Source organism: Manihot esculenta, chromosome 12 (genome assembly GCF_001659605.2).
Source record: "Manihot esculenta cultivar AM560-2 chromosome 12, M.esculenta_v8, whole genome shotgun sequence".
Classification (NCBI taxonomy): Eukaryota; Viridiplantae; Streptophyta; class Magnoliopsida; order Malpighiales; family Euphorbiaceae; genus Manihot; species Manihot esculenta.
In genome coordinates this window covers 30,426,643-30,439,997 of record NC_035172.2, presented here as the reverse complement: position 1 = coordinate 30,439,997, position 13,355 = coordinate 30,426,643, and the positions used below count along the sequence as shown (strand labels likewise).

Below are 13,355 nucleotides of genomic sequence, written 5' to 3'. Positions count from 1 at the left end.
GAATAGAAGATACAATAAGCTGCCAATGGTACTGCGGTACAACGTGGGATCATCAAATTCAAAAGAACATCGTTGTACTGCAGAACCTGTTGCTTGTGGTGTAGCCAGAGATTTAGAGTTGTCCATTTTAACTCGCTTTAATAAATCCAAAACATACTTCTGCTGAGTTAAGAGTAACGAATCATTATGCCAATGTGCCTGTATACCCAAAAAATAGTGTAACCGTCCCAAGTCTTTAAGCAAAAATTTCAGTTTCAAGTGACGCTGCAACTCTCGCTCCAAAACTTCACTAGTTCCTGTTATGAGCAAATCATCAACATACGTCAAGCAATAAAGCACATCACTATCTCGCCGAAAAATAAATAGAGAAGTATCAAGTTTGGACTGCAGAAAACCAAACTGAAGAAGAGCTTCCTTTAGACAGTTGTTCCATTGACGCGGAGCCTGTTTTAAACCATACAATGACCTTCGAAGTCTGCAAACATGGTTTGGTTTTGTATCATCTACAAATCCCGGAGGCTGCTGCATATAGACTGGTTCGTTTAACTGACCATGTAAAAAAGCATTAGACACATCATATTGTTTTACTAACCATTTTTGGGAAACAGCCAGACTTAAGACCAATCGAACTGTCACTGGTTTCACAACTGGCGAAAACGTTTCTCCAAAATCTACCCCCGGGCGTTGGTGAAATCCTTTTGCAACAAGCCGTGCCTTGTAACGATCTAAAGAACCATCTGAATTTTCCTTGATTGTAAACACCCATTTGCAGCCGATTACATTAGCGTTTGGTGGTTTTTCCACAAGCTCCCAAGTCCCAAGCTGAATTAATGAATTAATCTCATGGGCAAGCGCTTCACGCCATTCTTTATAACGTTTTGCTTCTGTGACCGTGGCAGGTTGTAGAGGTGGCGTAACTGCCAAAAAAACTTTAGGCTTGGAATGCCCTGTCTTCGACCTTGTTAACATCGGATGAGTATTGCCTTGTGGTGCTGGGAGAGGAAGAACCACACCAGACCGATCTGATGGAACAATTGGAGATACTTGTGTCTCAGACAAAACTGATACAGGAGGAGGCAGTAGCTCTACGTCGGAACCCGATGCAGTAGGAACAATCTCAGTAGTAGAAGAAACATTCTGTGCACTTTGAGAAGAAATGGTTGGAATTAAATGAATTGGTGGCGGCCCAAGAATACCTTGGCTTGACTGCACAGACTTAGGAATATTATTAACCTGCACCGTAAGAGATTCAAAAGGAAAGCTGGTTTCATCAAATATCACATGTCTTGATATATACAAACGTTTTGCCAAAATATCATAGCACTTGTACCCTTTGTGCACCAGACTATATCCAAGAAAAATACACGGTGAAGACCGATTTTCTAGCTTATGTTTATTATACGGTCGTAAATAAGGATAGCAAAGACATCCAAAAATACGAAGACTAGACAAATCAGGCAAAGCTCCAAATAACTTTTCATAAGGTGATTTGTGTATCAAAGGAGTGACTATCCTATTAATCACATAAGCTGCAGTTTCAAAAGCAAAATCCCAGTAAACCAACGGTAAAGTAGCAAAATCCAACATAGCCAAACCAGTCTCCACAACATGCCTATGCTTACGCTCAGCACAACCATTTTGCTGAGGCGTATATGGACAAGATAAACGTAAGGAAATCCCATTAGCAGCCAAGTATGGAGCAAGAGATCTAAATTCTCCTCCCCAATCACATTGAAACATTTTAATCTGTCGCCCAAAGAAAGTTTCAACAAATCTTCGAAACTTAATAAATGTAGACAACACATCAGATTTTCGTTTGAGACAATATAACCATGTATATTTGCTGAAATGATCATAAAAAAGAACATAATAACGATTGCCATTAATCGAAGGAACAGGGGAAGGACCCCATACATCTGAACAAATGAGTTCAAGCGGAGCCGAAGCATTAAAACTAGACAAAGAAAATGGTAAACGCTGTGATTTACTAACACAGCAAGATGAACATAATTCTTTTTTATTGGAAGAAAAAACAATATTATTATGTTTCAAGGTTGACAAGACAGCTCCATCATGAGCATGACCCAAACGAGAATGCCAAGACCGAAAAGAAATATGATGCACAATAGCCGTCGGACGACTCAATGCTGTGAGTTTATAAAGACCTTGCTCAACCGGACTTTTGTGAAGGACCCTCCTCGTGGGGATATCCTTGATAAGAAAGCAATCAGGAAAGAACTCAAGTGAGACTTGATTATCATTTGTAAAATTAAGAACGGACAACAAACTAAATGGAGAATGAGGGGAAAACAGAATATTGCTCAAACGAAAATCATGATTACTGTGCAACATTGTACTGCCTACATGAGTGATGGGAATTGTATTACCATTGCTTATTGTTACTTCATCCGGTCCTGTGTATTCAGAATCAATTGTCAAGTTTCCAAGAGAACCTGTAAGATGATGCGTAGCACCAGTATCAACTATCCAAGGCTGCTGCTGTGGACGAAACCCTTGTGAACCTTGTGAACTTGAAACAGAATTCCAAGGCGGAGTTGAACTAACAGGAGCTGAAATTGTATGATAAGCTTGTGGTGATGGCAAAACTGTTCGGCGTTGACTCGGACACAATCTAGCAACATGACCCGAACCATTACAGTTATAACAAGTAGCAGAACTCAAAAACGGACCTGACGAATACTGTGATTGAACAGCAGACAGCTGATAATTCTGAAAACGACCACCATTCCTTCCACCTCGACCACCGCGACCACCACGCCGTCCTCGGCTATTTGAATTGTAGGAGCCCATCGTAGGCTGTTGTGTACGTGTGGTAAACAACGCAGTCATCGGAGAACCAGTATTCTCATACTTTTTCTGTTGTAATTCTTCGGTCAACAGTAACCCCAACAACTCATCATAAGAGGGCATCTGCAATTTTGCTTCAATAGAACGCACAAAAGGACGATAGTCTGGTCCTAGCCCATCAAGAATAGCTCCAACAAGATCATCGTTTGAAATCGGACTATTAAGAGCAAGCAATTGATTACCGAGATTTTTTGCTCGCTGCATATAGATTTCAATTGAATCGGTATTCCGTTCCAAGTGATGGATTGCATGCTTTAAATGACGCACCTGTGCAGCATTCCCAGCCGCAAAACTCTGCTCTAACCGTGTCCAAATCTCCAAAGCAGACAGAGCACCAACAGAATTAGACAACAAGGCTTCAGAAAGAGAAGAATTAAGCCAACTCATGACGATCTGATCCTCACGAAACCAGACAACATAAGCTGGATTGGGTTCAGAATTCGCCAGGGTAGGTGTCGGCGGAACATAACTCTTGTTGATATGTCGATCAAGATTATAGCCACGCAGTAAAGGCAGCATCTGTGTCTTCCAAAGAACATAATTGAGAGAAGTAAGCTTAACATGAATCTGATGAGAAACATTGGGTATAGTGTTCAAAGAATCGGAAATAATCGAAGAAGAGGAAGAGGAAATAATAGAAGGAGAAGAAGAAGACTCATCAAGAGCAGAGCCTGTGGACATATCGGGAAGAAAAAAAAGAAGGAGGTGTTTAAACCCTAGTTGGCTCTGATACCATGAACAGTAGGCAAAAAGTATATTTATTAAACTGTAAACATGGGTATAAATAACCTTTACAAAATAAGGTTTGTTACAGTACAGCTATACTAACAACCTTTAACATTTATCTCTACAAAGATACATCTCTATCTAATAGGCTAAAATGGTTTGACACCACCCTCGAGTCCAGTAGTTCCATGAAGGGTGTGAAGCTGACGCACCTTGGTACCTTGTACTGGCTAATAGATGCACCCCTTAAAATTGCATAATCCATGAGCTCCTCAAAGGCGCCATTTTTCACCACCCTTATCTCTAGTGGCCCGATTGAGTTATCAGCTACTCGCCCTTGTCTATACACCGAGTTCAGTGACTCTTCAATGGCTAGGCAACACTGGCTCAAAACCTCCTCAGTTGGTGAATTCGCTGGATCTTTAACAAGCAACTCCCAGAATATCACGTAGTGACCTGGGATTGTTTTGGTTTCTGCATAGCTAGTGTATTCAACAACGCTGGTGTTGAACTCGCGTAAAAGTGAGGAAGCATTTTCTATGCCCTTCTGCAACTCAGCCTCATCGGTTTTGTCCGAGTCAATACTTAATAACGCATTCTTTCTCCTTATGAAGCGAAATTGTGGAGCCTTGTTATAGAACCCAGTGACTCGGAGAATATCACCGACACGGTACCTGTAGAGACCGGAATAAGTAGTGATAATCAGTTCATATTCTTTGTCAACTTCAACGTCAGCAAGGTCCAAAAGACGTGGAGGACAGTCACGGGAAGGTTTTGGAGCTGAGGGTTCGTGGGGCAAGAACTCGAAGTAACCCATGTTTGGCATGATTGTGTAGCAAATATCAGATGGTTTGCACATTGGCTTTAGGTTAAGCCCACAGTAGCACTCAGAGGAAGCGTACAAGGTGGAAGCCATGGGTAAATCAGCACTGTAATATTCAAGCGTGGGAATATACTGAGCCATGGCTCCTGTGATAATGGCTTCTAAATATTTTGTATTAGGCCATATTCTTTTGATGATACCTTCCCAGTTCTCTTCTGAGCATTGTTTTACAATCAACTCAGCGAGCTCAGGCTTAGGCTTCAAGATTTTGCTCATGCACTCCATTACTGATGGATCAGTTACTTTAGGGTTTAAGGTGCCGGAGGAGATATCTTCAACGAGTTGCTTCCAGTTGACCTGAAGGAACCGAATAGCTCTCAGAAGGCCAGAGGCGAAAACTGCCCCAACTCGGAGGACTTCTTCACGCATAATGAGACCACAAAGCATCTGAGTGTACATGCTCTCGAAGGTGTCTGGGCAGATCATGGTCTCGTAGGGGCTAGTGTAATCGTTGTAAGGATCATATGGCCTGTTCTTGAAGTGGTCACTCTTGTAGTAGCTTGTTATGACCGGACGTGCCAAGAGCCCACTTGGGGTCTTTGTCTCAGCCTTCACAAACAAGAACTTCAGAGCCTTCCCTTTGTCCATATCCGGCACATAGCTTCCACGATATAGCAAAGGAAATTTGTCAAATTGGCAATTCATCCCGAAAATAAATAAATAAATAAAGAGAGAAAATGAAACAAACTCCTTTCTTATATACATACAGATTCATGACAGGCATAACGAGACTTTATAATAACCGGCGACGGTCCAACTCTTCTTGAATTGTCGGTATAAGTTTTCTCTGGCCATCAGAAGTACCAGAACTGCCAGTTCCATATATGGTTTTTCAGAAAATTTTTTTCTCATTGAACGTGAAAAGTAAACAAAAATCCAACAAGAACCAGTATTAAATTGTGCAGTGTTTAATAATGCTTTACCTAGTGAGAAACTCGGAGACAGGTTGAGCAGAAAAGATTGCAGAGGGATCACCATTAGCTATACGCTGAATTTGAGGCTGGATGTCCTCGTAAGTCACCACAGGGATTTTGGCCTTGAAGATTTCTCTGTCAGTTGCTCCTTGAAGTTGATATTGCTGAAGATATTCAGTCTCAGAATTCCTACACAGTATCTCTGCAAGAACCCTTTCTTGCACTGAGTCTACATTGCTTGTCATCTCTTCAATGAACTGAAGAGCCTTTGCATTCTTCTCACAAGTAGAGGGATCCAGTGGGGATGAATCAACGGCCATGATCAAGATCAAGAGAATAAGAGAGATGGCTCTCGCAAGCAATGAGATTGTATGCTTGTGTTTAAGGAAGCGATGCAGCGAAAGCTATGTAAGGGAGAAGCCAGGTAGCCTATAGTATACCGGTGATTACATATGATTAACTCATACGAAATGCGAATTTAATAAAAAATCATTAGATAAGGATAAAAGAATCTGAAACATTAATTATAATTACTATAAAATTAGGGGTTAGCACTCAACTGAACCCAACAAAATAAACTTGAAAACTAAAATTTTAATTTTTGTGAAAATCGAACCAAATCGTTTTTTAATAAAAATTAATTTGAATTGAATCAATTTGATTTGGTTCAATTTGACCAATCGAGTTTTTTATTTTTTACTCCTTATTTTAGTATTGTAAAATTTAATTAAAACGTTTCAACTACATTTATGGTCTAATCTCTATATATTATAAAAAATAATATATTATTATTATTAATCGGTTTGATTTTATCGATTTTTTTAAATAAAATTGAATCGAACTTGATGACCGCAGGGCTTTGATTGCTTGGACCTAAAGCAGCCCAAGCAAAAAGAATCAGGCCAGGGCTAAAAGTGGGTCCAATACACGGTGATAGGTCTTATATTGGTTTTAGGCCTATCCTCGCGAGCCGAACAGGACTCGAACCGACCCTAGGCCTTCTGGCCCAAATGTGCATTAGCCTCCATGGAAAGACAGACCTCACAATACTTGGTATCCTATCCAAGTGGCACTGGATGAAATTAAATGGCCGCTTGATGAAAGGTAAGGACACAGTACGTCCGTACAGGATGCCCGCATGAATATGGCAGAGAGGTACGGACGTAGAGTGGCGGTTACACGTCCAAAAAAATAAAAAGGAAAACAAACAAGAGAGAGAAAAAGGAAAAATAGAAACTAAGCTTACCAAAATTTACCTGAGCCTAGACCTATTCTCGAATCTCAGACATCAATTGGCCCTCCAGCTGCGGAGCATTGCCAACTGGCTAAGTCAGATGTTACAACAAAGGGGGCTCAGTACTCCATTGAGTAGGCCACCCACGGCAGAAGGACTCAACCACAGTGAGCCTCAACCTATGGTGAACTATCAGATTCCCCAACAAAGTAGCAGGAGGACAGGATAGGGAGATGGGAAAGCGAATCGAAGGAATGAACCAGTAGCCTTGGTGAGGGGCAAGATAGTAAGGGAGCTCATAGAAAACGATGGGGTACAGAGCTACTCCTCTGAACTTGCGGAGAGATACGAAAGTGAAGAGCTAGAAGTAAGCCATTACCTTCTGAAGAAGAGGCCCAAGAGGGAGGACACGGAGGTAGATCAGAAGTTGGAGAGGTTGAAAGAACAACTGTTGATGGAGCTCGGGGCCAAAGACAATAGTGGCCCCCTGCTGTTGACTTCATCGGCATTTATGAAGTGGATCCAGCAGGAGACGATATCGAAGAAATTCATAATGCCAACCTTAGCAGCCTATGATGGGACAAGGAATCCCCGAGAACATGTGCTAGACTACAAGACTTTTATGGAGTTACATACTCACCCCAATGCTTTAATGTGTAAAGTTTTTCCAACAACCTTGACAGGACCAGCTCAGGCTTGGTTCAACAGCCTAGAGTCAGGGAGCGTCAGGAACTTTGTAGATCTAGCCAACATGTTCATCAACAGTTTCATCGCTGGAGTTACCGAAAGAAAGATGAGCTACCTGGAGACTATCAGGCAAAGAAGGAATGAGTCCCTGAGGGAATACGTGGCTAGATTCAACGCGGAGGCCCTACAGATATCAGAGTTGGATGAAGCAAGAGCGGTGGAGGCTATGCAGAAGGGCATGACTTCCCCCGAGTTTTTTGGGTCTTTATACCGAAAGCTCCATACTACCTTGTCAGAGTTGATAAAGAGAGCAGAGAAATATATAAGGCAAGATGACGCCTTAAACACTAGCCAGTTCAATCGGGATGACAAGGAGAAAGGAAGAGATGTGGATGATAGAAGGCAAGACAGACTAAAGAGAACACAAGATAGGGGTTTGGAGGCACTGAATAAGCACCGGTAGGAGAGAAAAGAACAACGACCTTACCAACCCCATGTTCCAGCATAGTTCACACCTTTGAGTGTATCCAGAGTCGAGGTACTCATGGCAGTCTAGGACAAGGACTATGTGCAGTGGCCCAAGCCCCTGAAAACTGATGCAAAGAGAAGGGACCCAAATAAATACTGCCAATATCACAGAATGTACGATCACGACACCAATGATTATTACCAGTTGATAAACAAGATAGAGAGGTTGATCAAGAGGGGTCAACTCATGAATTTTATGAAGAAACCAGAGGGGCAAAGGCTACAGTAGGGAGAAATAGGTGAAAGGGCCATGAGGCAAGTCAGAGTGCCAGTGAACGACGGCTCTAGTGGAACAATCAACATGATTGTGGGGGGGGGGGAATAGGAGGCTGTATGAGCCAAAAGGGGAGGAAGAGAGGAAGGACTGAAAATGAAAGCGGTGTAGAGGTAGTGCAAGTCGCCGAGCATGCTTCAATGATTATCTCTTTCTCCCCGAAAGATGCACAGGGGGTACAAATGCCCCACGACAATGCTTTGGTCATTGAGACAGTTATCCATAACTTCAAGGTTCGTAAAGTACTGGTTGATAATGGCAGCAAAGTGAACTTGTTACCCTACTACGTCTTCCAGCAAAAGAGGATACCCGAGGAACAACTCATGAGAGACCAGGCCCCGATTAAAGGAATAGGAGGCACCCCAATAGCGTAGTAGAGGGAAAGGTGAAAGTAGCTCTCACCTTGGGAGAGCCTCCTCTATCGCGGACTCACCATTTCGTATTCTTAGTGGTGAAGTTACCCTTGAGCTATAGTGCAATCCTGGGGAGGCTGATGTTGTATGATTTTGACGCCATGACGAGCATTCAGTACTTGACCATGAAATTTCCAACCAGTGGGGGGGTCGAAGTTGTTCAAGGGAGGTAGGAACTCAAGCCTGGAGAAAGATAAAAAAGAAGCTGCAATGACTTTAATCCGGGCCATGCCTCAAGCTTTGCTCGGAAGCCCTTGGATATGCCGGGAATCAAGCCCAAGGTGATGACCCACAAACTCAACGTCTTCCCTGAGGCGAAACCCGTGAATCAAAAGCAAAGGGTCTTTGGCAAAGAGAAGCAACACGCCATGAGGGAATAAGTAGAAAAACTAGAGGAGGTAGGGTTTGTTAGGAAAGTCATGTACCCACAGTGGTTAGTTAACCCTGTGTTAGTCAAAAAAAGCCAATGAAAAATATAGAATGTGTATGGATTTCACCAATCTGAACCAGGTCTACCCAAAAGGTTGTTATCCCCTCTCCAATATAAATAAATTGGCTTCGATTATTTATCATCTTTGGATGCTAAGAGAAGACTTCCTTTATAACAGAAAATGAGACGTATTGCTATAAGACCATACCCTTTGGCTTTAAAAACGCAGGGGCAATATACCAGCATCTGATGAATAAGATCTTCAAAAATGAGATAGGGAGAAGTGCGGAGGTGTATATTGATGATATGATGGTCAAAAGCCGGACCTTCCAACAACATTTAGTTGACCTAGAAGAGGTCTTCCTGGTATTGCAGCAGTATCGAATGAGGCTAAATCCTACAAAGTGTGCTTTCTTCATCATAGGGGAAATTTTTTTGGGTTACATGGTCAGTGAAAAGGACATAAAGCCAAATCCAGAGAAGGTGAAAGCCATTTTGAACATGTCTAAGCCGATCTGCATGAGTGATGTGCAAAGGCTTACTGGACGAGTTGTGGTACTCAACAGATTAATATCTAGGTCAACAGAGAGGTGCCTACCTTTCTTCAAGAAGCTGAGGGAAGTCCCTAATTTCGAGTGGCCAGAGGACTGTCGGAAAGCCTTCAAGAGCCTTAAAGAATACCTCAGCTCTCCACATGTGCTTAGCAGTCTGTTAATAGGAGAAAAGCTCTTGATTTACTTAGCCGCATTAGAACAAGCAGTGAGTGTCATGTTGGTAAAGGAAGAAGAAGGGACCCAAAAGTCAATTTTTTATGTCAACAAAGTGATCAAGGGTGCCAAGGTCAAATATATGAACATAGAGAAGTTGGCATTTGCCTTGCTGTTAGCATTGAGAAAATTCAAGATGTATCTAGAGGATCATCAGGGTGTTATGATGACAGATCAACCCTTGAAGAAAATCTTACACAGGCCTAAGACTTCAGAGCAGATGCTAGCTTAGTCAATAGAGATCAGCCTGTATTGCCTCATTTACTGGCCTCAGAAGGTAATTAAAGCATAGGCCCTGGCAAGCTTTATAGCTGAATGCTCCTTCAGTATAGTTGAGAAAGAGCATAATAAAGTGTTTATGGGTCAGAGGAGAGAAGGGTGGAGAGCAGACTTGAGCATGAATTCATATGGAATTTATTTGTGGATGGGGCTTTATGTTCTACAGGTAGCAGGACAGGAATCCTTCTGAAAGGACTTGATGGGTTTAAGGTAGGTTATACCCTACACTTTGATTTCCTAGTGTCTAATAATATGGTTGAGTATGAAGCCCTTTTGAGTGGTATACAAATAGCTCTGAAAGTGGAGGCAATCGATCTCGGAATAAACAACAACTCACAGCTGATAGTAAATCAAGTAAAAATGGTGTATCAGGCAAAAGATCCGGTTATATAGGTACAAGCCCTAGAAAGTGAGTTAAATGAGTAAGGGATTATAGTTCAATATGAACAAATACCTCGAGAGGAAAATGAAGAAGTAGACCTTCTTAGCAAACTGTTAGTAGAAGAATTAGAACAACTCGTAAACGAGGTATATGTGCAGCAAATTGATATCCTGACCTTGAAAAAGCCAACCTCAATTATGCAAATTGATGAGGAACGAAGCTGGATGACCCCATACCTTGAGTACCTCAAAGCTAGAAAGCTATTAGAAGACAAAGCAAAGTCTCGGAGAATCGCGGCTAAAGTTGCTAACTACCAAGCAGTGAGAGGGACTCTGTATCGAAGAGGAAAATTCAGCCGGTGGCTAAGGTGTGTAGGGCCAAAGGAGGCATCTAGGATAGTTAAGGAGATACACCAGGGCATCTATAGAGTTCATGAAGGGAAAACCACACAGATAAACAAGATCTTCCAGAATGGGTATTATTAGCCGACAGTGAAGAAGGAAGTCAGGGATTTCGAACCACAACTCCGACACCTATAGGGGGCTAAGAAGAATTGGGCATCTGAATTATCTAGCATCCTATGGGCACTTTGAACCACACCTCGGACATCTTCAGGGGAGACCTCATTCGCACTGGTGTTTGAAACAAAAGCTGTGGTTCCCATAGAGCTGCAAATCCCAACACATCGAGTACAGTTTAATGATGAAGACCTTAATAGCAAAAAGTTTAGGAGTAACGTGGACACCCTTAAAGAAGTAAGGGATAAGGCGTAAGTACGAACAACAACCTACCAGCTGAAAGCAACTCAGTACTATAACCAAAAGGTTCATTAAAGAAACTTGAAAGTTAGAGACTTGGAGAGCTACTATAGGCAAACTGGCGCTGACTTAGGAGGGACCGTTTAGAGTCACTAAGGTCATTAGGCCGAGAGTATACAAAATTGAGGACTTGCAAGGGAACCTGAAGCCTCACGCCTGAAACATCTAGCACTTGAAGAGGTATTTTCAATAAACATGTGATGTAATTGTAACATTGAGTAAATGAATAAAATTCCTCTTCCAAGTTCCTTTTCTGCTTTCAAATTTTTTACTGCAAACAAGCCCAACTAGGGCAGGTTTCAGCCTCAGAAATAGACTCTTGGCACCAAAAAGCCGAGTTGAGGAAGTGAAGAGCCCAACCACGGTAGGTCTCAGCCTCAGAAATAGACCCTTGGCATCAAAAAGCTAAGTTGAGAAAGTGAAGACCCCAACCATGGTAGGTGTTGGCCTCGGAAATAGACCCTTGGCACCAAAAGGCAAGTTGAGAAAGTGAATAATCCCAACCACGACAAGTGCTAGCCTCAAAAATAGAACCCTAGCACCAAAAAGCCGAGTTGAGGACTTACTGAAGAAGGAAGTCCAACCGGCCTCAAAAATAGACCCCTGGCACCAAAAAGCCAAGTTGAGGATCCAAGTAAAGCAAAAAAGAACAAAGGCACCATACCAGCCAAACTGAAAGCTAAAATCAGAAAAAACTAAGGTAGGTGCAGGCCTCAGAAATAAACCCCCCGCACCACAAATGTCGAATTGAAAATAAAAGAAGAAAAACTAAAGCAAAAATGAACCCTAGGCACAATGGCGCTGAGATAGGGAATCAAATAAAAGACCAAGGGCAATCATAAGAGGCGCCAACCTCAAAAAACCAACCTTTGGCACCAAAGCAGTCCAGTTAAAGAACCTCAAAACCTAGCCTGGTAAAAGGTCCAAGTGGTAAAAGAATGAAAATATCTAAGGACATGAAAATTGAGATAATTTTTGATACTGAAGTTAAAATAAAATTAAGATGATTTCTAATAACAAAAGTCAAGTGCACCAAGCCAGTTGCATTCACAAAATAAGCAGCTGTCAAACAAACCGCTTAGTACCATTCACAAATAGCATACACAAAATACGACCAAAGTGCAGAAGTGCAAACAAAATTCAAATCGATGAGAAGAAAGTAAAATAAAAAAATGGACTAAAAGTCAATTTATTAATTGCTTCCGTACACCATTCGGGTTCGTTACAGAAGTAGCAAGGGAAAAGGGATCAGAGCTAACTAAGTCATTATTTATAAGGGACCTAGAAGGGTTAACCTACTACTGTGTAGGAGGCAAAAGGGGGGGGTTCTTAGGGAGGGGGTTGTCATCCTCTCCATAGCGGACCTCGTCGGGAGCTCGCAGGTTAGCTAATAGAGCGGAGGGGGCATCACGGGTAGCCTTGAGGCCTTGATTGTAGCCAGAAGTGAACATTTGAAATGCCTCATCGTAAATCTTCCTGCACAACTCCTCTGAACCCTTATACTCCTGCAACCGTTCTTCGCATGCCTAATGAATTCTGTCTTCTACAGTCCTGGCGTCCCTCAGTAGAGAAGCACACCTCTCCTCCAAAGCTGAAATCTCCTAATGGAGTTACTGCTGCTGAAGTTGAGACTTCTCCACTGTCAAGGCCATGCCTTTCAAGTCGTCAGCCTGCTTATTGAGCCCCTACTGAAGAACAGTAGCACGAGCCAAGGCCTCGTCCCGCTGAGTCTAGGCCTCATCTCACTGACGACGGGTCTCCTCTAATGAAGACAATTGTGCAAGGGCTTCATCTTGTTGAGACTCCACAATAGAGGCCTATTGAGATGAGTTGGCAACATCCTCGCTTAACTCCCCCAGCTACTTAGTGAGGTTTGCAACTTGCCCATTAAAATCAATTATATGTTCATGGGCCACTGGGCATCAATCTCTATGAACATGCCTAAGGACTACCATAAAAAAGAAACAATGTCAGAAAAACTTTAAATTTAGAAGTATTGATGAGAAAGACAAGCAACTTACCATAAGGAGTGTAATACCCGGCTAGACTCCGGTATCGGAATTCCTACCGTCCGGTGGAATCTCGGGTGTCGGAGACTTCTAGAAGGGTAAAACCATGTTTTTATAAAATGTTTTAATGTATTTTATGTTTT

At 42.2% G+C, this 13,355-nt stretch overlaps 2 protein-coding genes and 1 pseudogene across 2 annotated transcripts; 2 read left to right on the top strand and 1 right to left on the bottom strand.

Moving 5' to 3' along the window:
- Nucleotides 1–3,715: 3,715 nt before the first annotated feature.
- LOC122721305 lies at nucleotides 3,716–5,751 on the bottom strand (annotated as a pseudogene).
- Nucleotides 5,752–7,079: 1,328 nt separating this feature from the next.
- Nucleotides 7,080–7,775, top strand: LOC110627617. Its single transcript, XM_021773967.1, has one exon. It carries the CDS (start codon nucleotides 7,080–7,082, stop codon nucleotides 7,773–7,775), a length of 696 nt encoding a protein of 231 aa, XP_021629659.1.
- A 521-nt stretch (nucleotides 7,776–8,296) lies between these two features.
- LOC110627616 lies at nucleotides 8,297–10,870 on the top strand. The gene is made up of 4 exons (XM_021773966.1): nucleotides 8,297–8,471; nucleotides 9,187–9,882; nucleotides 10,170–10,387; nucleotides 10,544–10,870. Exons 1-4 carry the CDS (start codon nucleotides 8,297–8,299, stop codon nucleotides 10,868–10,870), a joined length of 1,416 nt encoding a protein of 471 aa, XP_021629658.1.
- The last annotated feature ends 2,485 nt before the right edge of the window (nucleotides 10,871–13,355 follow it).